The sequence below is a fragment of the Hyaena hyaena genome, unplaced genomic scaffold (genome assembly GCF_003009895.1).
Source record: "Hyaena hyaena isolate Hyena2069 unplaced genomic scaffold, ASM300989v1 scaffold_345, whole genome shotgun sequence".
Classification (NCBI taxonomy): domain Eukaryota; kingdom Metazoa; phylum Chordata; class Mammalia; order Carnivora; family Hyaenidae; genus Hyaena; species Hyaena hyaena.
Window position 1 is genome coordinate 1185061 of NW_024080976.1, and position 13671 is coordinate 1198731.

The 13671-nt window shown below is 36.8% G+C and overlaps 1 protein-coding gene across 1 annotated transcript in view; it reads left to right on the forward strand.

Annotated features, from left to right (window-relative positions):
• ZFP82 (ZFP82 zinc finger protein) overlaps positions 1 to 13671 on the forward strand; it is a 76039-nt gene that overhangs the window by 17687 nt on the left and 44681 nt on the right. Inside the window, exons 5-6 of the mRNA XM_039249727.1 lie at positions 10935 to 11175; positions 11260 to 11526. Of these exons, the coding sequence (XP_039105658.1) occupies positions 10935 to 11175; positions 11260 to 11526 (508 nt within the window). The remainder of the gene's footprint in view (positions 1 to 10934; positions 11176 to 11259; positions 11527 to 13671) is intronic.

The following is a 13671-nucleotide window of genomic DNA, read 5'->3' on the forward strand; positions in this document are numbered from 1 at the left end:
ACATGTAAATCTCTAGACCTGCATATGCAAGAGATTTACTAGGAAATATACCTGGGAATATAATTTCTGGGTCTTGGCATACATGCTTACTCAGATTTACTAGGTAATTTATATCACTGTCTTTCCCTATAATTGATATTAAAAGATTTTTTTTCGTTTTTTAATAATCTGATGAGTATAAAATCTTTTTTTAATTAAAAAAAATTTAATGTATATTTTTGAGAGAGAGAGAGGGAGACACAGAATCAGAAGCAGGCTCAAGCTCTGAGCTATTAGCACAGAACCTGACATGGGGCTCAAACTCACAAATCATGAAATCATGACCTGAGACACTTAACCAACTGAGCCACTCAGGTGCCCCTATAAAATCTTATTTCATTGTTTTAAATTAAGGTTTCCTGGCTGCTATTAAAGGTGGTCACCTTTCCTTATTTGACCATTAGTGTCTCTCTGTGTAATGCCATTTTGATCATTTTTTATTAGGCTATTTGTCTTTTCCTAAGATTGTAGGAATTTCTTATATATTTTGTGGATATTAATTTTGGTCAATAGCCTGTTTTGTAGACATCTCTTCCTCTTGTGGTTTCTGTATTCACATTACGATATCTTTAATGAATAGTAATTCTGTATACTAGTATGGTTAAATTATATATTTAATAGTTAATTATATATAATTTATTAAACAATCTACATATTTTTGCTGTATGCTTCATATCTTTGGGTCTTTTTTTAAATCTCTTTTTCTTTTTTAATTTAATTTAATTTTAAATGTTTTTATTTCTGAGAGAGAGAGAGAAAGACAGCATGAACAGGGGAGGGTCAGAGAGAGAGGGAGGCACAGAATCCGAAGCAGCCTCCAGGCCCTGAGCTAGCTGTCAAAACAGAGCCCGATGCAGGGCCTGAACCCACGAACCATGAGATCATGCACGACCCGAGCCGAAGTCGGACGCTTAACCGACTGAGCCACCCAGGCGCCCCCTTAATTTTATTTTTTTAAGTTTGTTTATTTAGTTTGAGAGAGAGAACAAGCTAGGGAGGGGCAGAGAGATGGGCGAGGTGCGTACGGAAGACCCAAGCAGGCTCCACACTGACAGCAGAGAGCCCAATGTGGGGCTTAAACCCATGTACTGTGAGATTCTTAGATCATTACCTGAGCTGAAGCCGGATGCTTAACCAACTGAGCCACCCAGGCGTCCCTCTTTTTTTCTTCTTAAAGATTTTTATTTTTAAGCAATCTCTACACCCAATATGGGACTCAAACTTACAACTCTGAGATCAAGAGAAGCATGCTCTACTGACTGAGCCGGCCAGTGACCCCATATCTTTGTGTCTTAAGAAACCTTTTCCTAACCCAATTTTCCCGTTTTTTTCTTTCAAGAATTTTGTTTTGGGTTTCTTATTAAAGCTCTATTAACATAACAAAAATTGATTTTTATGAGTGATTTGAGATAGATCAAGTGTAATTTTTTTCCATATAAAAAAATTCTCTTTTCCCCACTGAATGAAAAGTCCATCTGTTTTTCCACTGATCTACTGATTCATAATGTTCCTTCTGCATATATTAAAATTTTATGTATATATAGGTCTTATTGCATTGGCCTTTTTATCTATCCCTGTCCTAATTGCTCTTACTTTTTAAAATGTCCTGATCTCTGGCGAGACAGAACTTTCCACCCTTTCCTTCAGAAGTTCCTGGTTATATTTTGTCTTCCATATAAATTTTAAAATTTACATTAAGTAAAGTTTCATTAAAAATGTTTTTTTCAACATCCATCCATAAATAAAACTCTCAACAAAGTGGTGTAGAGGGGAATGTACCTCAACATAATAAAGGCCATGTATGATAGGCCCCCAGCTAACATACTCACCTGAAAGCTTTTCTTCTAAGATCAGGAATAAAACAAGGATGCCTACGCTTACCACTTTTATTGAACATAGTACTGGAAGTCTTAGCCAGAATAATTAGGCAAGAAAAAGAAAGAAAAAGGCATCTAAATTGGAAAGGAAAAAATAAAACTGTTTGCAGATGACATGATATTATATATACGAAACTCTAAAGACTCCACTAAGAAAACCGTTAATAAGTGAATTCAGTGAAGGTTCAGGATACTAAATCAGTATATAAAAATCAGTTGCAGGGGCACCTGGGTGTCTCAGTCTCTTAAGCGTCTCATTCTGGATTTTGGCTCAGGTCATGATCTCACAGTTTGTGGAATCAAGCCCAGCCTCAGACTCTGGGCTGACAGCATGGAGCCTCGTTGGGATTATTCTTATCTCTCTATGGCCCTCCCCCGCTTGCAAGTTCTCGCTCTCTCAAAATAAATAAATAAACACAAAAATAAGTTGCATTTCTATATGCTAATAATGGACATTCATAAAGAGAAATTGAGAAAATCCCTTTTACAATTGCATCAAAAAGAATAGGAATAAATTTAGCTAACGAGGTGAAAGACCTGTACATTGAAAACTCTAAGACATTGATGAAAGAAATTGAAAAAAACACAAATAGATACTACCCAAAGCAAGTTACAGATTCAGTGCAATCCCTATCAAAATTCCAGTGGTACCTTTTCTAGTAATAGAACAGTCATAAAATTGTCTAGAACCACAAAAGACACAAATAGCCAAAACAGTCTTGGGGCACCTGGGTGGCTCAGTCGGTTACGCGTCCAACTTCAACTCAGGGCATGGTCTCACAGTTTGTGGTGGGTTTGAGCCCTGCGTCGGGCTCTGTGCTGACAACTAGCTCAGAGCCTGGAGCCTGCTTCAGATTCTTTGTCTCCCTCTCTCTTTGAACCTCCTGTGCTCATGCTGTCTCTCTCTCACTCTCTCAGAAATAAATAAAACATTAAAAAAAAACAGTCTTGGAGGCTTTGAAATCACACTTCCTAATTTCAAACTATATTAAAAGCTATCAAAATCAAAATAGTATGGTATTGGCATAAAAACAGATACATCAGTCGATGGAACAAAATAGCCCAGAATTAAACCCACACATATATGGTTAATTAATTTTTGATGAATCCAATAATACATAGTGGGGAAAGGATAGTCTTTTCAATAAATGGTTTTGGGAAAACTGGACTGCTATTGTACATCATACAGAAAAGTCAGCTCAAAATGGATTAAAGACCTGAACATAAGACTTGAAACCACAAAAACTACTAGAAGAAAATGTAGGCAATAAACTGTTAGTTCCTTAGTGATTTTTTGGATTTGACAACAAAAGCAAAGACAGCAAAAGCAAAAATAAGTGAGTGGGACTATATCAAACTGAAAATTTTCTGCAGAGCAACTGAAATTGTCAACAATGAAAAGGCAACTTACATAATGGGAGAAAAATGTATGTAAATCATATATCTGATAAAGGGTAATATCTAAAATATATATACAGAACCCATAAACTACATAGCAAAAATTCAATTAAAATATAGAAGGTATATAAGAAACAAATGGAAATTTAGGGGCGCCTGGGTGGCTTAGTCGGTTGAGCGTCCGACTTTCGCTTAGGTCATGATCTCGCGGTTCGTGGGTTTGAGCCCCGCGTCGGGCTCTGTGCTGACTGCCAGCTCAGAACCTGGAGCCTATTTCAGAGTCTGTGTCTCCCTCTCTCTCTGACCCTCCCCTGCTCACACTCTCTCTCTCTCTCTCCCCTAGAAATAAATAAAAATATTAAAAAAAAAAAAAGAAACAAATGGAAATTTAGAACTCAAACATATAGTGGCCAAAATTTTTTAAACTGATTGCATAAGCTTAATAGAGTGGAGATAACAGAAAAATTGGTGAACTTGAAGATGAATCAAATTAGTTCACATAAATACCAGAATAAAGATAAAAAACTTCAAAAGACTATGTAGCTTCAGGGTTTTATGAGACAACAGAGGGTTTTTTTTGTTTGTTTTGTTTTGTTTCTAGGAGAGAGAGAGAGAGACAGCATGAGCAGGGGAGGGTCAAAGAGAGACAGGGTCACGGACTCTGAAACAGGCTCCAGGCTCTGAGCTGGCAGTCAGCACAGAGCCCGACGCAGGGCTCGAACCCACAAATCGCGAGATCATGACCTAAGCGAAAGTCTGACGCTTAACGAGTAAGCCACCCAGGCGCCCTGAGACAACAGAGTTTTAACATTCATGTCCTTGAAGTCCAGAAGGAGAAAGTTCAGGACTGAAAAAAGTATTTGAAGAAATAATGGCTTACCAAATTTGATGAAAGATATACCAGTTTAAAAAGCTCAGCCACCCCAAACAAGATAAACAAATCCATACCCAGACACATCATAATCAAATTGCTGCAAATGGATGACCAAAAAAGTAATGAAAGAACTATAGAAAAATAATGCATTATTTATAGGGAAAAAATTATTTGAATGACTGGATTTCTCTTTTCTCTTTGTAAACCATGGAGGCCAGAAGAAAGTGGAACAAAATTTTATTGTGCTAAAAAACTGTTAACCCAGATTTCCAAATCCAGCCAAAACCTACCAGGAATGAAGGTGAAATTAAGAAAGGCAATACTGGAGCACCTGGGTGGCTCTGTTGGTTAAGCATCCTACTTTTGCTCAGGTCATGATCTCACAGTTCGTGAGTTTGAACCCCGTGTCGGGCTCTGTGCTGGCAGCTAGCTCAGAGCATGGAGCCTGTTTCAGATTCTGCGTCTCCCTCTCTCTCTAACCCTCCCCTGCTCACGCTGTCTCTCTCTTTCAGAAATTTAAAAAATTAAAAAAAATTTTTTTAAATAAGAAAGGCAATACTGTAAATGTATATGGCAACTGAGACTCACCTGAGGGTCCCTATGAGATAAGAGAGTAGTGGGGATACTGGCTAAGGAGACAGAATTATACCATGTTAGAGGGGTAAGCACTGGTTAAGTCAAGGAGAAAGCTGTCATGTGACAATTCTGGCCCAATGCTTCCACGTAATGTCTTTCAAGGAAAGTCAGAAACCCAGATTTTCATATTAAATCTGATATCTCAATGCTGATAACTAGTTCAAAACTTTAGAGAAATTGTTGGGGGCAGCATCGAACAAATGTAAGATACAACCTGGTTCATCAGATTTTTATTTCTGTCGAGTTTTTTTTCTTTGTCCCCTCCCCTCCCCTCCCCTCCCCTCCCCTCCCCTCTTTTGAACCTCAGAAATTCTACCAAGATACATCTGGTTAAAACTCCTCAAAATTTCTGCTCGACACAGTAGGGAACTTCTTTTTACTCAGAGGCTTCTTCAACCCTGGAAATTAGTTTTATTGGTAGCTCTGTGTCATCACCATGTTCTCCTTCCAGAACTCATATCTTACATTTAGTTTATTTTCCATATAATTTTCCTTCCCTAGGACTCCCACCACTTTTTTGTCACCATTTCTATCTTATCCCCTCTGAGAATTTTTTTTCATGAATTCTAGTTTTCATGATGATTGACTTTTCACTGTGGGATTTGAAGATTTAGTGTATACTTTTTTCATCCTCCAAATGTAATTACATCACAATTTTTATTTTTTAAAAATTTTTAATGTTTATTTACTTTTGAGAAAATAGAGACAGAGGCGTGAACAGGGGATGGGCAGGGAGAGGGAGATGCTGAATCTGAAGCAAGCTCCAGGCTCCAAGCTGTCAGCACAGAGCCTGACATGGGGCTCGAATTCACAGACTGTGAGATCATGACCTGAGCTGAAAACAGACACCTAATCAACTGAGCCACCAACGCACCCCTACATCACAGTTTTTAAATTAAAGTATTATTCGGCTCGTTTCATGATTATGTAAAATGGCTTTCATTGCTGAGCTCTATAATCACATTTCACTTTTTTTAAAAAATGTTTTATTTATTTCTGAGAGAAAGAGACAGCGTGAGCAGGGGAGGGTCGGAGAGAGAGGGAGACACAGAATCCGAAGCAGGCTCCGCGCTCTGAGCTAGATGCCAGCACAGAGCCTGACACGGGGCTCAAACCCACAAACCATGAGATAATGCCCTGAGTCGAAGTTGGATGCTTAACTGACTGAGCCACCCAGGTGCCCCACATTTCACTTCTTTTAGGACTTATTCTTTTCCATGTAATTAATCCTTGTCTTAATTGAGAATTGCTGAGTTTTCTGAGTATCTCTCATTAATCTAATTCTTTTCAGACACAACAGGTAAAAGAGACATTTCTCCTCTAACCCTCTGTTCTTCTGCCCCAGTTGAGACTTACATAGCTATGAAGAATTTCTCTTCATTATCGTCCCATTGATTTCCTTTACCATACTCCTTTACATTCCTTTTTATTCTCTTCTCTGTTTGGATGCCTTGGATACCTTTGTCTACCTTGACTGTTGGATCTCTTGCCTTCCTCTTTTTTGGTTTATTCCTTCATTATTCTGATGCACATCTTCCAAAAACAACCAAGGAAAGTATGCAAGAAATGTAAATAGAAAGTGTATTCTGTGGGGGTGCCTGGCTGACTCAGTCGGCGGAGCATGCAAGTCTTGATCTTAGGGTTGTAAGTTCAAGACCCACATTGGGTGTAGAGATAATTAAAAAAAATAAAATCTTTAAAAAACAGAAGTGTATTTTCTGAATGTCTGAATATGTCTGAAAATGTCACTGATAATTTGCCTGGAGATGTAATTTTAGGTTGAAAATCTGAACTTCCAAGTTTTGAAGGCATTGCCCCACAGATTTTTAAAATCTAGCATTTAGTGTTGTTGAGAAATATAACTCATTCAGGTTCTTCATTCATTCATGTGATCTGTTTAATCTCTTTGGAAGCTTTTAGAATTTATCTTTATTTATAATGCTCTAATATTTCAAGTAGAGGTATCATGATGTTGATTTTGTTCTTTTATTTGGGCACTCAGTGAGACATTTCATTCTGGAAACAAAAATCTCTGAAATTTTCTTGTACTATTTTCTTGTTTATTCCACATTGTCTTCTCTATTGTCTGTGTTTCAAACTTTGAATGTTCCCTTTTTTTGAGAGAGAGAGAGAGATTGTCTGCATGCGTGCTCAAGCAGAGGAGAGGAAGAGAGAGAGACAGAATCCCAAGCAGGCTCAGCACTGCCAGGGCAGAGCCCAATGCGGTGCTTGAACCCATAAACTATGAGATCATGACCTGAGCCTAAACCAGGAGTCAGACACTTAACCAACTGAGCTACCCTGGTGCCCCTGTTCACATTTTATTTCTAGTGCCTGGGACCCATGTCTGACATATAGTATGGGCTCATTAACTTTTTGGAATGATTGAACACTCATAGTTCAGAGCTTAAATTTCTTGTCTTTGCTCTTGAATCCTTTTCTTGTACTTTTTATATGAATTTATTGTTTTAATTCTCATATTAATTTTTATAAAAGATCTTTTTCTTTGAATATTGTTTCTGACATTATTCTCTTATGACATGTGCATTATGTATTTTTAAAAGCATTCTTCTTTTGAATTTTTCTCCATTGTCTTTTCTGAGTGTTTTTTTCCTTTGTCCATTTTAATCTGTCATGTTTAAGATTTTCCTGAAACTGCCTGTGACTCAAGGCTGTCTGTCCATATAAAACTGTGGTATTAAAAAGCTGATAGGGGGGCTCCTGGGTGATTCAGTCAGTTAAGCATCAGACCCTTGATTTCCTCTTAGGTCATGATCTCACAGTTCATAGGATCAAGCTGCACATCAGGCAATGCTCTGACAGTACAGAGCCTGATTGGGATTCTCTCTCCCTCTCTCTGCCCTGCTTGCACACACTCTCTCAAAAGAAAAAGTTTCAAAAATTAAAAATATGTATATTTTTAAAAAGCTAATTTGAGCTTATTTGTGTATGAAGAAGCGTAGATTTATTGGTGTTAGTCACTGTAGAGTGATCTTCCTAGAACAGTTTGTTGGCTGATACCACCTATCAGATACTTTCTCTTGGGTTGGTTTCCTCCAGAATGGAATCCTTTACTTTCTTTCTGGGAGTCAATAAAATGAGCTTGGTTGCCACATTCTGAAAGTGTACTGATTATGTGAGGTGTATGGGTTTGCGTATCTGGGGTCTGTCTGTTTCTTACAGATTTTCACTTAATCTTACTTTTTGAACCCCTCCTGCACCTACTTTCAAAGGTACTTTTTGATTATAGTTCTTAGAAATAACAATTCTACAATAAGAGCAATCTACAACCTAAGTTTCAGTGTGTTTATGGTTAACAAATTATTTATTACCATGACCTCTACGCTAGCTTCCAACACTTTGTTGCTGCTCTTTCCTATTTTTTGTCCTTGTGGAGTTTCTTGTTCAATCTCATCACTGTCACTTTAGTGGGACTTCACGAAGGAACAGTAATAAATGCATATATTCACTGTGCTGTGTTTGAAAAGAGTGTGTCCATTTTTTTCTAGAAGAATGTTCTAAGGAGTATACATTTAAAGACTTGCTTATTGAGTCAGTTAATAAATATTTGTTGATCTTCCAGTACATACCAGATACGGTGCTTAGAGTTAGATACACACTGATGAAGACAATGGACATTTCCTTTCCTTCATAGAACTTGACACTTATTCAGGGAAAAAGATATTAAGCAAACCTAAATGAATATGTAATTACAAATTGTGAAAATCCTGTTAAGGAGGACAACAGAGTGCTAAAATTGTAATTGCAAGGAGAGTATAATTTGGTCACGGAGCCAGGAAAAGCCTCAAAAAGTATGACCTTTAAGTGGAGATTTGGAAAATGGGTATTTGTTATCAAGGCCAAGAGTAAGCAACAACAGCAAAGAAAAACACCTATTAGACCTAAAGAAAAGTACCTGCAAAGACTATTAAGAGCAACTAAAAGCTGGGAGCATTTGAAGAACTGCAAAGTAGGGCCAGCGTGGATGGAGCTTAGCAACCAAAAGGGAGCATAGCCTGAGATCTGTTTGAAGAGACAGGCAGCAATTAGATCATTCAGAGCTTTGTAGACCATGTTCAAGTGTTTGGCTTTTCTTGTGAGAGAACTACCATAAGGGATGGATTCAAGATTGCAGACCTCAAGTGGGAAAACTAGGTAAGAAAGACACTGTCCCAATAGTTCAAGAGATACTTAGATATTGAAGATAGGAGGAAGAGTTTTAAGATCTGTTTAGGAGCAAGATTAGGCAGTATTTGCTAAATAATTATATGAGAGAAAAGATGGTACTAGAATGATTTTCACTTTTTTGGCTTTAGTCTTTTCCATAGTGTGGTCTTCAAAACACTGCACTTGCCTACTAATATGCCCATTTTCATATAGAAATTGTTTTGTATTATCTCTCAAATATTGAACACTTATGCCAAATATTCTTATATATCACTTACAATTCCCTCAATGATTATAAGAGTTATTATTCCTATTTTATAGACAGAGAGTTGAGGGCTCAGAAACATGAACTACTTTGCCCAAGAAAACAAAGCTTGTAATTAACTGAGTGTGTATTAAAAAATTTACAGCTGAATCTGGTAACTTTTTCAATAGCAGATCACTGCTTCTATATCTTTTACCTTCTCATTAAACCTACAAATGCTCTTCTTGTCAGTTGGTCATCACTACTATAGTGCTTATGTTCTTTTTAAGTCCTCTCCTCTTTTCTCCTAAGATCAGCATCCCAGAATTCGAAGCCAAAAAGTGTTTTTATCAGAAGATGTGGTTTATATATATACAATGGAATACTACATGGCAATGAGAAAGAATGAAATATGGCCATTTGTAGCAACGTGAATGGAACTCGAGGGTGTTATGCTAAGTGAAATAAGTCAGGCAGAGAAGGACAGATACCATATGTTTTCATTCATATGTGAAACAGGAGAAACAACAGAAGACCATGGGGAAGGGAAGGGGAAAAGATAGGTAAGGAGAGGGAGAGAGGCAAACCATGAGAGACCCTTAAATACTGAGAACAAACTGAGGGTTGAGGGGGTTGGAGGGAGGGAAAAGAGATAATGGGCATGAAGGAGGGCACTTGTTGGAATGAGCACTGGGTGTTATATGGAAACCAACTTGACAATAAACAAAAATTTTTTTAAGTATTTTTATCAAACCCCAAGCATATTCCATATTTAGCCACAAAAGAATCTTCACTATATGATGCTCATGCTGGATTTATTCATTCCTGCCATCTGGATTGCCGCTCTCTATTTCCTTATTTGTTAAAGAGACCCTGGGCCTCCAGTTACAGAATTGAGGACAGTGCTGCCCAATAAAACTTTTAGTGATGATGGAAATATCCTATGTTATTTCCAATACTACCACCATTAGCTATTGAATACTGGAAATGTGGACAGTGCTATTGAATTAAATTTGAATTTTCATATAATTTTAATTATGTTAAACAGACACAAATGCTAATGGCTACTGTAATGGACAACATAGATCTAACCAGGAACTGGCAAACCATTTTCCTGAATGCCAAATAATAAATATTTTAAGTTTACAGTCGACATGTTCTCTGTTGCAGCTACTCACTTCTGCCATTGTAGCTCAGAAACAGCCATAGACAATATGTAAACAAATAAGTGTAGCAATGTTCCAATAAAACTTTACTTATAAAAATTGTTACAGTGCTGCAGGCCATAGTTTGCCAACTCCTGGAAATTTTATCTTATACTCATTTAATCCTGATAATAACTCTATTAAGTAGGTAATCATTTCCCTTATTTTATAGTTCATGTTGTAGGGTCCTCTTACAGGTGTGTGTGTATTTGCTCTGAGGTTTGGTATGTGTATCTATGATTAGAGACGTTTTGTAACAAGGGAGTTAAGACTAAGTTATCTGTATGTTCAGCAAGCTCCCCTAAATGGTTCTTATCAATAGCAATGTTTGGAAATCAGTGGCTTACTTACTACCCTCATCTTACTATATAATCTGTCCTTGTTCTCTTCTCATCTATTTTTTTTTAGTTCAGATTAATTTTCCCATTTTAACTGAAGTTTTATTTCTCCCAAACAAGAAAAATATGAGTGATTACCTGCATATTTTCTTTCAGTCCTGGAATCAAGATGTGAGACCAAGAAATTATTTCTGAAGAAGGAAAGTTATGAAATAAAGTCAGCGCAGTGGGAGATAATGGAAAGACTTACAAGACATGACCTTCAGTGCTCTAGTTTCAGAGATAATTGGGAATGTAATGGCCAGTTTGAGAAACATGGCTCTCAGGAGGGACGCTTCAGTCAACTGATATTCACCCATGAAGGCATGCCCACTTTCAGTCAGCATCCATCCTTTACATTACAGCAAATCATCAATAATAAAGAGAAATACTGTGGAACTAAGGAATATAAAAAAGCCTTTAGACATGACTCACAGCTTACTACGCATCAAATAATTCATTCCATTGAGAAACCCTATGAATGTAAGGAATGTGAAAAGGCTTTTCGTTCTGGTTCGGACCTTACTCGACATCAGAGAATTCATACTGGTGAGAAGCCCTATGAATGTAAGATATGTGGGAAAGCCTATTCTCAGAGTTCACAACTTATCAGTCATCATAGAATTCATACTGGTGAGAAACCCTATGAATATAGAGAATGTGGGAAGACGTTTAATTATGGCTCACAACTTATTCAACATCAAAATTTGTACTGGTGATAAACCATAGAATGTATGAACTCTGTAGGAAGGTTTTTAATTACAACTCAAAACTATTCAACATTAGAGAATTGGTCTTGATATTAATCCCTTTAAATAGAATATTGTAGAAATTTCTTATTTGTTGACTCCAGCTTATTCAGCCTGAGAAAAATCATGTAGGAGAAGCACCCTCTTCGTAGAATATATTTTGGAAGCCCTTTAATAAAAGTTTATTTTTCTTTTGACATCAGATAATTCAAGCTAGCAGTCATTGAAAATCACAGCACTTTTAACACCTTTCTATCCTTATTTTAAACCTCAGAATTTATGCTGAAGTATAATCCTGAGATTTTTGGTTTTCCCCCTAAATTGTCTATAGTTGTTATATTGATATTTTAACCCATCTTAAATTTATATGACTGTAAGGTCCATCTGTTTACATCACAGTTTGTAAAATGCCTTTAATACCTGGAAGAAGTGACCTCCTTATTCAAAGATGGCTTATTCTTTCTGTTATTTACAAAACTTGGAATTTCTTCTTGTAAAAACATTGATGAACTTTCCACACAGTAAATAGAGATCCTTTCATAGCTTCCTGGTGCTTCCTTATGTTGCTGTGATATCACTTTGTCATATTCCTACTGATAGACATTGTAGTTTCCCAGAGTTTTTGCCATTATACACAGTACCCTAATGGAAATTCTCCCTTGGCATATCATTGTATCATGTATTTTAATTGCAGAAATTGTGCATGAACATATTTTCCTTTTAAAAGATTTAAACATTACAAATAAGGCAGGTATACCCTTTGACTATCATCCTTGTACCCACTTCCCTTTCTGAAGGATAGTCATTATCTGTTTAGTATTTATGCTTCCTGACCATTTTTCTATGTTTTTATACATACTTGTCTCAGTAGAAACTATAAAATGGGGACAATTATAATACCTACCTCAAAATTTTATGTGAGGGTCAAATAAATTAAGACACATAAAGTGCTTAGAATTGTGCCTGCCATATAATAAATATTCACTGAATGTTGGTCATTATTTTAGTCATCGTTGTCATCAGTGTCATTTGTTGAAAAACATTTTCTGCAGACCTTGCTGAACATCAAGCAAGATATATAGTTGAAGAAAGACATACACAGGATAATGAATTCAGAAAATTTTCCATCATCACTTTCTATGGAACATGAAATTATCGTAGGTATTGCTGGGGAAAGTAATGTGTGGAAAGAACTTTTCAGACTGGCATCCTTTTACTACATCATATAATACCTACCGTAAAAACAAGAATGTAGACAATTGCGACATTGATGAAAAAGTGAAAGGAACACACACACACACAGAAACCTTACTGATTTAAAATGTTATTTTAGGAGTGCCTGACTGCCTCAGTTGGTGTAACGTATGACTCTTGGTCTCAAGGTTGTGAGTTCAAGCCCCACACTGAATATAGAGATTACTTTACAATATTTAATAAAATAAAATATGTTAAATGCAACGCTTCTTTCTGATACATTTGAAAACCTGAAAAAATTATTTTTTAGGAAAATAAAAATGCGGTATTGACTCAGAATTAGAACTCTCAGAAGCCTCAAAAACAGAGAAAAGGAGAAATTTAGTGTGATATAGTAGCTATTACTACTAACAAAGCACCAAACAAATTTTTTTTTCAGGAAAAACATTATCACATGTCTAAGGAATTATCTGTTATATAGAGGTAGACATCTCATAACATACCTACCCAAATATAATCTTGATGTTAGAACAATATTAGGACACCTAAAAACAAGCTATTTTTTTAGTATCTTTGAAGATATATGCGAACATACTAAGGAAACTAGCAGACCCTGGTACCTATTAAAATAATAGAAATGAACCTGGTTGCAGCAGTTGCTAAGGAGGATACCCAGTGCGTTCCAACTAACTGATGTGAGGAGGTGCAAACCCCATTTTGCAAGCTCTTCTGACTTTTCGAGAGTCTAGATTTTTAAAAAAAATTTTCTTTTTGCATTTATTTATTGTTGAGAGACAGAGAGCACGAACAGGGGAGGGGCAGAGAGAGAAGGAGACACGGAATCCGAAGCAGGCTCCAGGCCCTGAGCAAACTGTCGGCATAGAGCCCGATGGGCGGGGGGGGGGGGGGGG